The 15,448-nt window shown below is 48.1% G+C and overlaps 1 protein-coding gene across 2 annotated transcripts in view; it reads left to right on the forward strand.

Annotated features, from left to right (window-relative positions):
- KCNAB3 (potassium voltage-gated channel subfamily A regulatory beta subunit 3) overlaps positions 1-15,448 on the forward strand; it is a 34,734-nt gene that overhangs the window by 4,021 nt on the left and 15,265 nt on the right. For both annotated transcript variants that reach the window (XM_083410539.1, XM_083410540.1), the window contains exons 2-6: positions 8,037-8,080; positions 8,360-8,397; positions 8,500-8,579; positions 11,485-11,529; positions 13,611-13,655. In XM_083410539.1, coding sequence (XP_083266665.1) covers positions 8,037-8,080; positions 8,360-8,397; positions 8,500-8,579; positions 11,485-11,529; positions 13,611-13,655 — 252 coding nt within the window. The remainder of the gene's footprint in view (positions 1-8,036; positions 8,081-8,359; positions 8,398-8,499; positions 8,580-11,484; positions 11,530-13,610; positions 13,656-15,448) is intronic.

Here is a 15,448-nt window from a genome sequence, read left to right on the forward strand (position 1 = left end):
GTGGCCAAAGTCTTGGAGCCTCAGATTCAGGATCTGTCCTTCCAGTGAGCACTCAGGGCTGATTTCCTTCAGAATGGAGAGGTTGGATCTTCTTGCAGTCCATGGGACTCTCAAGAGTCACCTCCAGCACCATAATTCAAAGGCATCAATTCTTCGACGATGAGCCTTCTTTATGGTCCCGCTCTCACTTCTTCCATACATCACTACTGGGAAAACCATAGCTTTAACTATACGGACCTTTGTCGGCAAAGTGATGTCTCTGCCTTTTTAGATGCTGTCTAGGTTTGTCATTGCTTTAGGGCTGGGTATATTGTTCCATAAAACCCACCTTTAGGAGGTTGAGCTAGAGAACCCTTTGGTCCCTCCTCCCCACTTTAAAATTCTATGGTTCCTTCTGAGCGATTGAGGTTGTTCTGGTCCACTGGAGAGTTGTGGGGCCCCCCGCGATTGAGTTTCTGGCCTGTCTCCCCTCCACCATCTGTTTTCCACAGCTCCCTTATGGTTTAATTATGAGGCCAAGTCGCGATCCGTATCCGTGCGGCAGCTGGTGGGTAGGGGACTTTGATACCTGCCCCCGATGTGGGAATGGGGTTGCCATAACCACCTCTCTCTCTCTCACCTCCCCCTGCCCCTCCAAGGGAGACCTCTGACTCAGTAGCAGAGCATCGGGTGACGGGTTCAATTCCAGGCTGGGAGAAACTCCCACACACACACACTGCCATGTGAAATCCCAGAAGGTTGCTGCCAGTCTGTGCAGGTTTTTGTAGAATCATAGTATTGTAGAGTTGGAAGAGGGACCCCCATACTGCATATAACACTAACGTCTCACAGCAAATGTGACTGATCTGCAGAAAACACAACCTGAAAAAGAGACAATGCTCTTACTTTTGAAAACTTAAGAAAATCTTTAATAAAAATTATTTAAAAGCAAGTTCTTCCTGACATTTACCGTATTTTTTGCTGTATAAGACTCACTTTTTCCCTCCTAAAAAGTAAGGGGAAATGTGTGCGCGTCTTATGGAGCGAATGCAGGCTGCACAGCTATCCCCGAAGCCAGAACAGGAAGAGGGATCGCTGCTTTCGCTGCACAGCAATCCCTCTTGCTGTTCTGGCGTCTGAGATTCAGAATATTTTTTTTCTTGTTTTCCTTTTTCAAAAACCAGGTGTGTCTTATGGTCTGGTGCGTCTTATAGAGCGAAAAATACGGTAGTCAGTATCTCCATTATTGTCATTTGGATGGCTGTGAGTGGGGTTATTGGTCTGTTTCCTTTCCCCCCCACCCCTGACTTTATTATATATTTCGTGCTTTCACATTGTATTTTTTATGCTGTCAACTACCCTGAGATCTATGGATGAAGGGGGGCGTAAAATGAAATAAATATTGAATAACGTTTGCTTCGGCTCTTACCCTCTGGGGCAGCAGAAAAACAAACTTCCTCCATCTTCAATGCGACAGACAGATTTTTTTCTATGAAGCTGAGCAGGGGTTTCCTGTCTGTGGTCCGTGGGGCAGCTGTGGTCTTCAGGTGGTCTTTGGTGGTATGTCTGTAAAAATGCAATCAAGAATTGTGCAGCACCTGCTACGGTGCATTGCAACCGCCACGGAAGGCAGGAAAAGTAATAAGTGGTCTTCCGTGGAGCAAGAAAAATGCTAGTACTTTTGCAAAGCTAAGCAGGGTCTGATGGATGGGGAACCGCATGTTGAGATTCCTGCATTGCAAGGGGTTAGACTAAATGACCCTCTGGGCTCCTTCCAACTCTACATACATATCTACAATTCTAAGACCCTCAGCAATTTTCAATTGGTCAGCGGCAGTGGCGGTGATACAGAGTTTGGGATTTGAAGAGGGGTGATGAGCAAATCTCCGCCTGCTTAATGTCTGTGTGTCCTGTTCCAGCTCAGGAGCAAGAGCACTGAAAGAAGTTGGCAACTGTTGTTGTTGTTGTTGAGTCGTTTCGTCGTGTCCGACTCTTCGTGACCCCATGGACCAGAGCACGCCAGGCCCTCCTGTCTTCCACTGCCTCCTGCATTTTGGTCAAACTCATGCTGGTAGCTTTGAGAACACTGTCCCACCATCTCATCCTCCGTCGTCCCCTTCTCCTTGTGCCCTCCATCTTTCCCAACATCAGGGTCTTTTCCAGGGAGTCTTCTCTTCTCATGAGGTGGCCAAAGTCCTGGAGCCTCAGCTTCAGGATCTGTCCTTCCAGTGAGCACTCAGGGCTGATTTCCTTCAGAATGGAGAGGTTGGATCTTCTTGCAGTCCATGGGACTCTCAAGAGTCTCCTCCAGCACCAGTATTCAAAAGCATCCATTCTTTGGCGATCAGCCTTCTTGATGGTCCAGCTCTCACTTCCATACATCACTACTGGGAAAACCATAGCTTGAACTATACGGACCTTTGCTGGCAAACTTAAATAGCTTTAAAAGAGGATGAGACAAAATCGTGGAGGACAGGGCTCTTGAATGGCAATGCTTTTGAATTCCAGGCGCTGGAAACCACAGGAAGGGAGAGGGCCTCTGGCTGACCACTGTGAGAACAGAATTCTGGACTAGATGGGCCACTGGCCTGAATCATAGAATTGGAAGGGACCTCCACGGGTTATCCAGTCCAGCCCCCTGCAATGCAGGAATCTTCTTGTGTTCTTATCTCTGCTCCACCCCAGAAGTAGCGGCAGTGGCAGCAGCTGAACCCTCCCCTGCCCTTCGCCCCACTGCCATTTCCTCTAAAGTCCTGCTCTGCCCCATCCCCACCCCCACCCCATTATCTCAATAGCAGAAGCTCCCAGCCATCGGCTGCAGTGACCCCATTTCCAAGCCCCGAGCTCAGGCTCCCATCTATTTTTATCCTCCGTTAACCGCTCACAGCGGTGGCTCCGCTGGTTAACGAAGCTGCGAGAGGCGCGCTGGGCAGACGGCAGCGCTAATGAACACGAAGCGGAGGGGGAAAGTGAGGCTCCGAGAGGGAGCCGGACACCTCGCAGGGCGCTTGGTGCAGTCACTCGGGGGAAAGTGCCCGCGAGAGGAACCCAGGAGTCCTGGCTGTGCTCGCTTCCAGATCCGTCACTCAGCCGATTTGCACAATGAACCAGTTAAGAGAGATTAAGTCCACCGTGGGATTGCATTTTTGTGATGCAGGCAACTAATGCCAAAATGTAATTCAGGACATGAGACTTGGGCACAGGAGGACATCATCATACCAGCATTACAAAATTCCAGCTGTTTTCTACTCAGTCTTCACTAATACTTTATCAAGCCCTGACCAAGCCTTCACCTATGTCTTGGAAGGTGCAAGTTCCCCCAGTTAGCAGAACCATATGCTGCAAAGTTTTGCTAAGATGTACCATCTCACATTGGGATGTGGGTGGCGCTGTGGGTTAAACCAGAGAGCCTAGGACTTGCTGATCAGAAGGTCGGTGGTTCGAATCCCTGCGTCAGGGTGAGCTCCCGTTGCTCGGTCCCTGCTCCTGCCAACCTAGCAGTTCGAAAGCACGTCAAAGTGCAAGTAGATCAATAGGTACCGCTCAAGCGGGAAGGCAAATGGCGTTTCCGTGCGCTGCTCTGGTTTGCCAGAAGCGGCTTAGTCATGCTAGCCACATGACCCAGAAGCTGTACGCCGGCTCCCTCGGCCAGTAAAGCGAGATGAGCGCTGCAACCGCAGAGTCGGTCACGACTGGAGACCTAATGGTCAGGGGTCCCTTTACCTTTACCTTTTTACCATTTCACATTAGAAGTGAGGAATAGCATGTTGGAATGGTCTCTCATATAAATAGTCTTCTGCATATGCCTTTTCGGACGCAGCAGAAGTTGGAGTGTTCATGAGCATCCCGGTGCACGCACTCTGCTTGGCGCAAGCTAAGAGGTGGCACGAGCAGGCTTGGATCGATATGTTGCTCTGTATAGTGGAAGGAAAATGATATGTTTGAGGAAGCAGACTTTCAGATGTGCTCTAGCAAGGCATGCCGCTACAGGCTAGACCAGTGGTTCCCAACTGGGGGTCTACAGAACACAGGCAGGAGGTCCGCGGCACCATCCCCTGCCAGGGACTCACTTATCTTGTTAATTGCACAGTGAAAGCCACCATAATAATCCAAGGATCACTAAGCCTCTGCTCGTGACCAGGGTCTGCTTGCTGGCAGGGGGAAAACCTGTGAGTTTCTGAGTGGCAAGTGAGCTGGGATTGGGTACAAACATCTGATACAGTTTCTTTGGGCTCTTGCAGAGAGACAGAGAGAGAGAGAGAGCGCTCCATGGGATGTGTTCACATGCTTACCAGTTTTTTTAAAAAATTTAAGGGTTGGACTGCTGGTTGCAAATGCTGCAGGTTGCGAACGTGCCTCCCGCACGGATCCTGTTCGCAACCCAAGGTTTCACTGTAGAACCCTTGCAAGTAAGGGACACAATTGCCTTTTTTAGTCAGTTGTAGTGGAGCACTGGAGACAAGTTTTTCCTACTGTCTGGGGGCAGATAATTTGTGGAAATATTGCAAATTTTATGGTCTGTTGGGGGGGGGGTTACTATACCTAAGATCCTTTGCTTATTAGGGGCCACCCCACATTTTCTTCAAAAAATTGCTTTCCACAGACCATATAGGTAAAGGTAAAGGTACCCCTGCCCATACGGGCCAGTCTTGACAGACTCTAGGGTTGTGCGCCCATCTCACTCAAGAGGCCGGGGGCCAGCGCTGTCCGAAGACACTTCCGGGTCACGTGGCCAGCGTGACATCGCTGCTCTGGCGAGCCAGAGCCGCACACGGAAACGCCGTTTACCTTCCCGCTAGTAAGCGGTCCCTATTTATCTACTTGCACCCAGGGGTGCTTTCGAACTGCTAGGTTGGCAGGCGCTGGGACCGAACGACGGGAGCGCACCCCGCTGCAGGGATTCGAACCGCCAACCTTTTGATCGGCAAGCCCTAGGCACTGAGGCTTTAACCCACAGCGCCACCCGCGTCCACTCAGACCATATAGAGTTATCCAAATTTTCAAAAGTAGGGAGCCCGTGGTTTGGCTTTTGAAAAATCGGGAGTCCTCAGTAATTAGCTAACTGGGAACCACCTGGCCTAGACCTCAAGGAATCTCTCCCTTGTCCCAGTTTGCTTAGCTTTACACTTAACGTAAAATAAAGTGAACCCAGTTTCCTCCTCATTGGCAGGCCTTCTCTTGGAAGCCCCCCCCCCCTTGCTGTGTTGTCTGTTGGATTTGACGGAAATGTCCTTGGGGGAGAGACTGGGTCGCTCCGGGCTGCTATCAGTTTTAGTATTTCATAAACATTCTACACTCCTTGATTGCAGGAAGAACCTCAAAGCAGTTGGGGGGGGGAGATAAAATGGAATGGAATAAAATGACCACTAAGAATTATTTACAACACTAGAAAGTTGTAACTTTCAGAAAGTTGAACAAGTTAAAACTCCCCTCAGCTTTCTAAGCACCTGGGTAGGCTTGTCTAAACAATATTTTTTTCCAGCAGGGAGTTCCAAGCAGTCTAGTGGGCTCATGTGGGAAGGATAATAATAATAATAATAATAATAATAATAATAGTTATTATTATTACTTAATGCATGTTTATCTCACCTTTCTCCCAAGTTGGGAATCAAGATGGCTTGCGACATATTTATATTTATTTATATATATATATATATATATATATATATGCAGGTTTTGGTGTCCTCGGGTGTCTTCCCGTGTAAAAGTTGGGGTGTCTAGGCGACGTTTCGACGAGGTCTCACTCGTCATCTTCAGGCTGGTGCTTTCGGCTTCTTGTTACTGGAACTTCTTGTTCCAGTAACAAAAAGCACCAGCCTGAAGATGACGAGTGAGACCTCGTCGAAACGTCGCCTAGACACCCCAACTTTTACACGGGAAGACACCCGAGGACACCAAAACCTGCATTCCTGTACCCGTGAAAATCTACGAAAGCATATATATATATATATATATATATATAATTTATAAAATACTGTTGTGGATTTGGGAGGGAAAGTTTAGATTTTGGCCTGAGTCCCTTCCAATTCTGAGGGTTATGTACTCTGTGAGGGTTAGACTCTATCAGAGGAGGAGGAGGAAGAGTTTGGATTTGATATCCCGCTTTATCACTACCCGAAGGAGTCTCAAAGTGGCTCACATTCTCCTTTCCCTTCCTCCCCCACAACAAACACTCTGTGTGGTGAGTGGGGCTGAGAGACTTCAGAGAAGTGTGACTGGCCCAAGGTCACCCAGCAGCTGCAGGTGGAGGAGCGGAGACGCGAACCCGGTTCACCAGGTTACGAGTCTACCGCTCTTAACCACTACACCACAGAGCAACTTCTCTACTCCAAACTTTAAAATGAAAAGCGTAATGCTGGTGGTCAACAAAAGAGGTTTAAAGACTGTCTCAAGGCAAATCTAAAAAAACTGTAGTATAAACACCGACAATTGGGAAACACTGGCCTGCGAGTGCTCCAGTTGGAGAACAGCCTTGACCAAAGGTGTCCTGGGCTTTGAAGACGCTCGAACTCAGGACGCAAGGGAGAAACGTGCTAAGAGGAAGGCACACTTGGCAAATCCACACCGTGATCAACTCCCATCCGGAAACCAATGTCCCCATTGTGGAAGGACGTGTGGATCCAGAATTGGCCTCCACAGTCACTTACGGACTCACTGTTAAGACCGCGTTCATGGAAGACAATCTTACTCAGCTATGAGGGAAAGAAGAAGAAGAAGAAGAAGAAGAAGAAGAAGAAGAAGAAGAAGAAGAAGAAGACAGATGAGGTTGCTGAACTGGTCAGACAAGTTTGTAAGGCAGTGACCTTAACTGGCCACTTGTCCTCATCAACATCCCAAAAGAATGAAATCGGTTGCAAGAGCCCCAATCAAGTGATGGCCCCCCTCCAGGAATTTGGGTGGGCTTTTCCTCCACTTGCCTCCCCTAGCGGTTATTAGCCAGAGCTGTGTATGAGTGAGCAGGATAAAGACTGGGAGCTGGAGGCACAGAGACCTGCTAGCTTTGTGCTGGATGCAAAGCTGCGACTTAGAATCATAGAATCCTAGAGTTGGAAGAGACCACAAGGGCCTTCGAGTCCAACCCCCTGCCAAGCAGGAAACACCATCAGAGCACTCCTGACATATGGTTGTCAAGCCTCTGCTTAAAGACCTCCAAAGAAGGAGACTCCACCACACTCCTTGGCAGCAAATTCCACTGTCAAACAGCTCTTACTGTCAGGAAGTTCTTCCTCATGTTTAGGTGGAATCTTCTTTCTTGTAGTTTGGATCCATTGCTCCGTGTCCGCTTCTCTGGAGCAGCAGAAAACAACCTTTCTCCCTCCTCTATGTGACATCCTTTTATATATTTGAACATGGCTATCATATCACCCCTTAACCTCCTCTTCTCCAGACTTAAAAAGAAGGAATATCTTTGGGCGCATTAATGCTGCGAGTCATTCACCTTGTGCTCAGATTGTAAACAGGTGTGAACAAAACCATATATCCCAAGGCTCTGCTGACCTTCGTTCCAAGAAAACTGAACTCTGGGCAGGTGCTGGAATTCCTGGAATCTCACGCTGCTGGGAGATTGCGGCGGTGCGTAACAACGTGAAGGCATAAAAGCAACAGTTAAAATACGTCGGAACTCATGTAAAACCAGCAATTAAAATATAGTTTGCCCTGGCAGCATCGTCTGCAGCTTGGTTTTCTGAACGGGGAGGCCTTAGCTTGCTGGCAGAAGGAAAGCAAGGAGGAAGCAGTCTAACCTCTCTTGGGAGGGGATTTCACAATATGGGAGCCACCACCGAAAAGGCTCTCTCTTGTGTCACAGCCAGCCATGCCTCTGATGTTGATGGGACTGAGAGAAGGTGCTCACTCAAGGATTTTGTCACCTGGGCAGGTTTGTATAGGGAGATGGATATACCTTTACAGGACCCAGCATACAGTTATATGAATCTCCAGTGGTAACGCAATGTTGAGCACGTCACTTGTAGGATTCCAAGAGGCTCCCACACAGCAAAACATTTATCTTAATTTTGGTTTCTCCTGGATTGAAGTTCTTCCTTTTTCCTTTTTTGCAGGAACCTTGGCAAATCGGGGCTTCGCGTTTCCTGTCTCGGCCTGGGTGAGTTCATGGGAGAAGGGGGACACTAAGAATGGCCGGGAGTTGCAATATGACTGCTTTGGGGCAGTAATGCGGGGAGGGCAGTTTGTACGTGCTCAGAGGCACTCTTCACAAGCCCCAAGGCCATAATCTGCCAGAGCCTTCCTTGACATCAGCAAGCCCCCTTTCAGATTATACTGTGTCCAGTGAGTTCATTTGCTGGGATGGCTCTTGGGTAGAGCTAGGAGTGTGGCCTGGCTGCTCATAGCTGTCTCAAGATCTTGATTTCTCCCCTTTCAGGTACTTGGGTAACGTTTGGGTCGCAGATCTCAGATGAGGTAAGTCCGAGCCCCATGCCCCATCTACCCTCCTCCCTTCTGGAGATTTTCCTGCCAGGCATTATTTGACGCTTATCTCCCTCTCTCGTTTTTTTTTTTGAGATGGCGGAAAATGTGCTCACCATCGCTTACGAGAACGGGGTCAACCTCTTTGACACGGCCGAGGTCTATGCTTCTGGCAAGTATGTCTGGCTGTTCCGCCCTCGGCTCTTTGCAGGATTGCTGCCACCTTTCTGCCTGCGCCTCAAATAGCCCTGTGTGACAGGGAGAAATTCAACAGGGGAAGCTGCATTCCCACACCGGAGGAAGCTACGCCTTCTGAATTTCTGCCTGCCCCGCAGCTGGCAACCCTAGGCTGTGGCCATCTTTATTCTGAGCTGCATGACATGAACAAGTCTCTCTGGGGTTGGAAGGGGAATCATAGGGGTCTTGGCACTTGCATTCCCCCTGCCAAGTCACTCTCAGTAACTACCATATTTTTCGCTCTATAGGGCGCACTTTTCCCCCTCCAAAAAAGGGGAAATGTGTGTGCATCCTATGGAGCGAATGCAGGCTCCTTGGCTTCAGCGATAGCAACGCGAAGCCTCCGAAGCGCAGAGGGAGAGCTGCCCCCGCGAGCTGCTCCAGAGGCTTCGCGTTGCTTTCGTTGAAGCCTGGAGAGCGAGAGGGGTCAGTGCGCACCAACCCCTCTCGCTCTCCAGGCTTCAGAGAAAGCAACGTGAAGCCTTCGGAGTGCAGCACGAGTTCCCGCTGCGCTCTGCAGGCTTCAGCTTTCTTTTGCTGAAGCCAGAAGAGTCTTGCTCTCCCGGCTTCAGCAAAAGGAACCTGAAGCCTGCGGAGCGCAGTGGGAACTTGCGCTACGCTCTGAAGGCATCAGGGATAGCCGCCTGAGGCCTCCGGAGCGCAGCTGGAGGTCCCAATGCGCTCCAGAGGCTTTGGGTTCCTTTTGCTGAAGCCGGGAGAGCAAGACTCTCCCAGTTTCAGCAGAGAGGGAGAGCTGTGCAGCGCCCCTTCAGCCAAGCGGGAGGAGAAATGGAAGGGGCTCCGTTTCTCCTGCCGCTTTGTTGAAGGGGCGCTGAGCAGAGAGGGAGAGAATTTTTCTTTTATTGTTCTCCCCCTCTAAAACAAGGTGCGTCCTATGGTCGAGTCTGTCCTATAGAGCGAAAAATACGGTAATTTCGCTAGAAGGCAGCCCTGAAACCCCAAATCTGGGTGCCAACCCATCTGATTTATCGGCCCAGCCTTCCTAGGCAGCGGTAGAAGAGTGGTACTCTTCCCATGCTCAGAAGCCCTCTCACCTTTACTCTTCTCTGTGTGGCCTGTTCTAAGTTTGAGACCTGGCTTGATGGCTGGGGATAAGGAAATACCCTGAGTGTGAAATCTTCCCCTTCCCTACGGATTACAGTAAACTCAGCCCTTGCTGTCCTGTGAGACTTCTGCCCGCCAGACATGTCCAAAGCAAAGAGCTGTCTCAAGGCTTTTCAGGCTGCGGTAATTAAAGCCCCGTGACATGATTCTGTCAGGCTGAATTTGGGGGCTAGCTGGCTCTGAAGGAAGGCAAGTGGGGACGGGGATGCAACCTGCCACAGGGTGACGTAAAGTGATTGGGTGGTGAAATAATTTGAACGGAGGGCCCAGGTAGCGTCTCTTTGCGCCAGCAATAGCAGGGGCTTCCATAGATCAGGAATGTAGACAATTCAACAAGAGCAATCCCCAGAGATGGCCAGAGCAAACAATGCAAAATATTGGGGAGCGGAGGGGCGGAGAGAGAAATCTATGCCATTTCATCAAATTTTGAAATGTAGTATATTCCATATCACAGTTCAGCAGCTGTCACTATCTTAGTTGGCTGCAGTTACGACGACAAAAAGTATTGTGGCTACCTTAAAGATGAACAGATTTATTGCAGCATTAGCTTTCGTGATCTAGCAGGGCACATTGTCAGACGCAGCAAGCATGGCGTGTTAAATTCATCTGCCACATTTATACAGTGGATGGGATGCTAGCAGTGGGGGCCAAGTAGGATTGGCTCAGCTGTGTACAAAGCCCAGCATGGAAAATGTCTCGCCTCTCTAACTTTGCTGTGCTGGTTTGATACCTGGGAAAGAGAAAGAGGACTATAGTCTCAGTTGAGCCCCAAACAAATAAAATCAAATTTGTAGATATACCATCTGGTTCATGAATCCCGCACTGACATTTCCCTTGAAAGCTTTTTAAATAAAATCTATACACCAGTTGATTGTTGTTGTTTAAAAAAACCCTCAAAGTGCTTTACAAATAGTATAAAACAATAAAATTATCAGTCAAAACAACCATTTAAAGCATTTGAATAATATAATCAGCAATAAACTAAAAACAAATTAAAACGTACACCAGCATTCCACATGTCTGGGTAGGCTTGTCTAAACAAAAAATACTTTTAGCAGGTGTTGAAAAAAGTACAGTGAAGGCACCTGCCCGATGTCAATAGGCAGGGAGTTACAGAGGTAGGTGCTGCCATCCTAAAAGATTGGTTTCTTATAAATGTGGAAGGGGTAACAGTGCCCCTGTGTTAACCGATAACAGTGCCAGTTTTGATGGGAAGCCGACTTTCAGCTCAGCAGGCAAAGTTGCCCTTGAGGAACTGAAATATTTTCCCAATAAAATATGGCAGTGAGAGTAAACAACTTCAAGGCCCATGAGTACAGAGCACTAAGCCAAAAAAAAAAAAAAAAACCCCACCCCCCTGTGCTTGACACTGATTGCATCTGAAGCTGTTCCTTTGCAGTTTGCTTGTGATCCTTATTGCTGGAAGGCGGAAAAAAACAAAATAAATTCACCCTGCAAGGCAGAAACCATCTGCTGACCTTGTGTCCATGCTGAAGGCCATTTTGTCAGTTGCTCCTTTCAGCCTTTTGACTGTTTTTTTGGGGGGGAGGGGAAGGGTTTCTTGTTCTAAGTCCCACCAGATGATTGGAAGTAGATATTAAAAGTAATTTATTTGAGGAATTTCTGAGGAATCAACCAGATATTTGTGTGTGTGTGTATACTGTATATACACATATATACATATATACACATAAAATTCTGTCTCTTTTTCTTATTCAGAGCAGAAAAAACATTGGGGAATATCTTGAAGAGCAAAGGATGGAGGTAAACACACACATACGTTTACTACTTATTGATTTCCTAAAATGTATATACCATTTGATTGTAAACAAAAATTCAAAGCAATTAATGAAAAGAGTTAACCAGTTGAAGTGGAGATCCGGGTGGCTTGTCCGGTTGATGATATTCAGTATTTGTAACTGTGTATATCTAAGAATCAATAAGATATGCTAATGAGAGAGAATTGACCAAATTATTGGTATAAGCAATTATGTAATAAATCATTCAAAAAATTTAAAGCAGCGGTACACTAAAGACACACCAGCATTTGAGATCTCTCAGTAGGTTTGTTTCAGTAGGTGCCAAAAAGAGTGCAATGAATGTTCCTGCCTGATATCAAGAGGCAGGGAGTTCCGAAGGGTGGGTGTTGCTGTACTAAAAGATACATTTTATTACAAATGCAGAACAGGTTTCACATGGCGCTTGGAACAGTGCCAGTTGCAAGGATTAAAGTGGTCAAGTGGGCACATTTGGTATGGCAACCTTGTAGGTAAACTGGTCCCTCATTGCTTGGGGCTTTATATGCTAATATAGTAGGGACGCGGGTGGCGCTGTGGGTTAAACCACAGAGCCTAGGACTTGCCGATCAGAAGGTTGGCGGTTCGAATCCCCGTGACGGGGTGAGCCCCCGTTACTCGGTCCCTGCTCCTGCCAACCTAGCAGTTCGAAAGCACGTCAAAGTGCAAATAGATAAATAGGTACCACTCCGGCGGGAAGGTAAACGGCATTTCCGTGTGCTGCTCTGGTTCGCCAGAAGCGGCTTAGTCCTGCTGGCCACATGACCCGGAAGCTGTATGTTGGCTCCCTCGGCCAATAAAGCGAGATGAGCGCCGCAACCCCAGAGTCGGCCACGACTGGACCTAATGGTCAGGGGTCCCTTTACCTTTACCTTATGCTAATAGTAACACCTTGAACTTGGCCCAGTAGCAAATCGGCAGCCAGGGCAAATCTCTGAGCAAAGGCGCTGCATGCCGACAGGGTCTCACTCCTGCCAGCAATCGTGCTGCAGCATCCGGCACTAACTGCAGCTTCCGGATCAAGCGCCAGGGAAGCTCTACATAGAGCGCAGCGCAGCAATCTGGTCTTGAAGTAGCCCGTGCAGAAACTACGATGGCTGAGCTTTCCTGGTCCAGGAATAGTGATATCTTCTGTTGCAGTTTCACAGCTGCTCACCTGTCCGTCAATATCTTCCGCCTTCTTCCGGATTTGGCAAGCGGTGCTTTGGGTTGCCAACTGCAGCTTCCTCACTAATTTCTTCTTCTTTTTTTGTTTATAATTTTTATTAAGTTTTCTGTTTTACAATTTGAAATACGCATTTTACATCCTTAAGAAATCAGTGACTCCCCTTCTTCTCTTTCCGTGGTTCATTTTACATATCATAAATCTCTGCACATTTTACAAAAACTATACTATTCAGTACAGTGGTACCTCGGGTTACATACGCTTCAGGTTACACACTCTGCTAACCCAGAAATAGTGCTTCAGGTTAAGAACTTTGCTTCAGGATAAGAACAGAAATCGTGCTCCGGCAGCAGCAGGAGGCCCCATTAGCTAAAGTGGTGCTTCAGGTTAAGAACAGTTTCAGGTTAAGAACGGACCTCCGGAACGAATTAAGTACTTAACCCGAGGTACCACTGTACTTCATTATTGCATCCATCAAAACTTGTTTCTACTGTTGAATTGATCTCAATGCTGCCGGCGTTTTCAGCTGTTCACAGTTATTTCCCATATATTCAAGAAACACTTTCCAATCTTCTCTAAACGTATGTTCTTCTTGTTCTCACTTTCTATATGTTAAGTCTGTGAGTTGTGATTCTGTCAACTTAAGTTACCGTTCCTTTTTAGTTGGGACCTCTCTCGTTTTCCATTTTTGGGCTAACGAAACACGGGCTGCAATAGTGGCATACATAAATAATATTTTTTGACACCTGGGAATTTCAGTCTGAATTATCCCCAAAAGAAAGGACTCTGGGGTTTTCTTTGGGGGGGGGGGAGTACTTTTAAACATTTTTTTCAATTCATTAGGGATCATTTCCTCACTAATTTCTCCTCTCTCTGCTCCACAGGCGTTCAAGCTACGTTGTCACCACCAAGATTTACTGGGGAGGCCAGTAAGTACTCAAGGGACCTAGTGAATCAATGGGGAGGGAAGGGGTTGTAGGGAAGGAATCCGTGTGTGTGAGTTGAATTTGCCGTGTGTGGAGAGCAGTGGCACCGTCCAGTTATGGGGTGCCGGTTGCAGGTGAAAAGGAAGCTGGCAAATTCCTAAGCCTTCCTATGACCCCAGTTGGTGGAGCTGGGTGGTTGTTGTAGGGATACAATGAGGAGTTGGGAAGAACCACATATGCCCACCCAGAGCTCTGTTAAGGAAAAAATTCCAGAGTTAGAGACTACTCCAGAGCCCAGCTTATCGGGGTGCAAGTCCCATGCGGGTCTATGCGGTCAGTAAAAGAAGGAAGTTCTAGCCAAGTAATTTGGAGCAAAGCAAGCCATCAGTAGACCATGATTGTTGTTGTTTAGTCATTTAGTTGTGCCCGACTCTTCGTGACCCCATGGACCAGAGCACGCCAGGCCCTCCTGTCTTCCACTGCCTCCCGCAGTTTGGTCAAACTCATGCTGGTCGCTTCAAGAACACTGTCCCACCATCTTGTCCTCTCTCGTCCCCTTCTCCTTGTGCCCCAATGGGATAAGAGCATTTCCCTTTTAATTCCCAGTAACTGGTATCTGGACACATGCTGCTTTCTCCAGTGGAGGCAGAACCTAGCCATCGTGGCGTCGTGGCCCCCTGGACCAGAGCACGCCAGGCCCTCCTGTCTTCCACTGCCTCCCGCAGTTTGGTCAAACTCATGCTGGCAGCTTCGAGAACACTGTTCCACCATCTCGTCCTCCGTTGTCCCCTTCTCCTTGTGCCCTCCATCTTTCCCAACATCAGGGTCTTTTCCAGGGAGTCTTCTCTTCTCATGAGGTGGCCAAAGTCTTGGAGCCTCAGCTTCAGGATCTGTCCTTTCAGTGAGCCCTCAGGGCTGGTTTCCTTCAGAATGGATAGGCTTGATTTTCTTGCAGTCCATGGGGCTCTCAAGAGTCTCCTCCAGCACCAGAATTCAAATGTCACAAATGGGGAGGGGTGTACAAGGGTTACACTATCAGACACCTTTCCCAACACCTCTTAAATACCCGTCACCCAAGGAACAATCAAACTGTTTACATCTCCTTGCCCTCAGGACTTGTCTGGAGACAGGCTTTAAGAACGCCTGACTTGCTCAACTGCCTCTGCGGACGTCTCTTGCTGCCCCCTTGGTGACTCCCTGGGTGGGGTGCCTCTCACACTTGGGGAATTATGGCGGGATGCCCTGTTCCTGCTGCCTATGTGACTTCCTGCTTCTTGGTTCCTTGAGGGAGGTGGAGCCCAAATTCACCTTTCTTTAAAGGTTAAAATGGCACTGGAATGAGGAGAGTCCATTAAAGTTTGGATTTTCTACAAATTTATAAAGCTAGGCATCTTCCCTGAGCTGTCAAGTCAATAGGATACATTCAGGCATAATATCTGTATTATTGGAACAACTTTAATGATGTAGCCTCCCGCCCCCCCCCAATGTCATTTCCGTAACAGCTCCTTGGACAAAAACGTGGGATATAGATGCAATAAATTAGTATAAAGAAGCAAACCTCGTCTGCCTTCAACCCTCCCCTTGCCCTATCCCCTGCCTGCCCTTCTTACCTGCAACCAACCAGGGTGGGCGACCCCCGCCTGCCAGCTTCCTGCTCCTTGGTCTCAGTGATGCCTCCTGTATAACACAGCAATGGATGGAGATAAAAGCAAAATTAGAATAATTCCCTTCCGCCTGTCATCATTGTGGCGATCACACAGGGTCCCCAGACGTTTCACCGTCTATTGATCCCTGTT

Source organism: Podarcis tiliguerta (genome assembly GCF_965153285.1).
Source record: "Podarcis tiliguerta genome assembly, chromosome: 13".
NCBI lineage: Eukaryota > Metazoa > Chordata > Lepidosauria > Squamata > Lacertidae > Podarcis > Podarcis tiliguerta.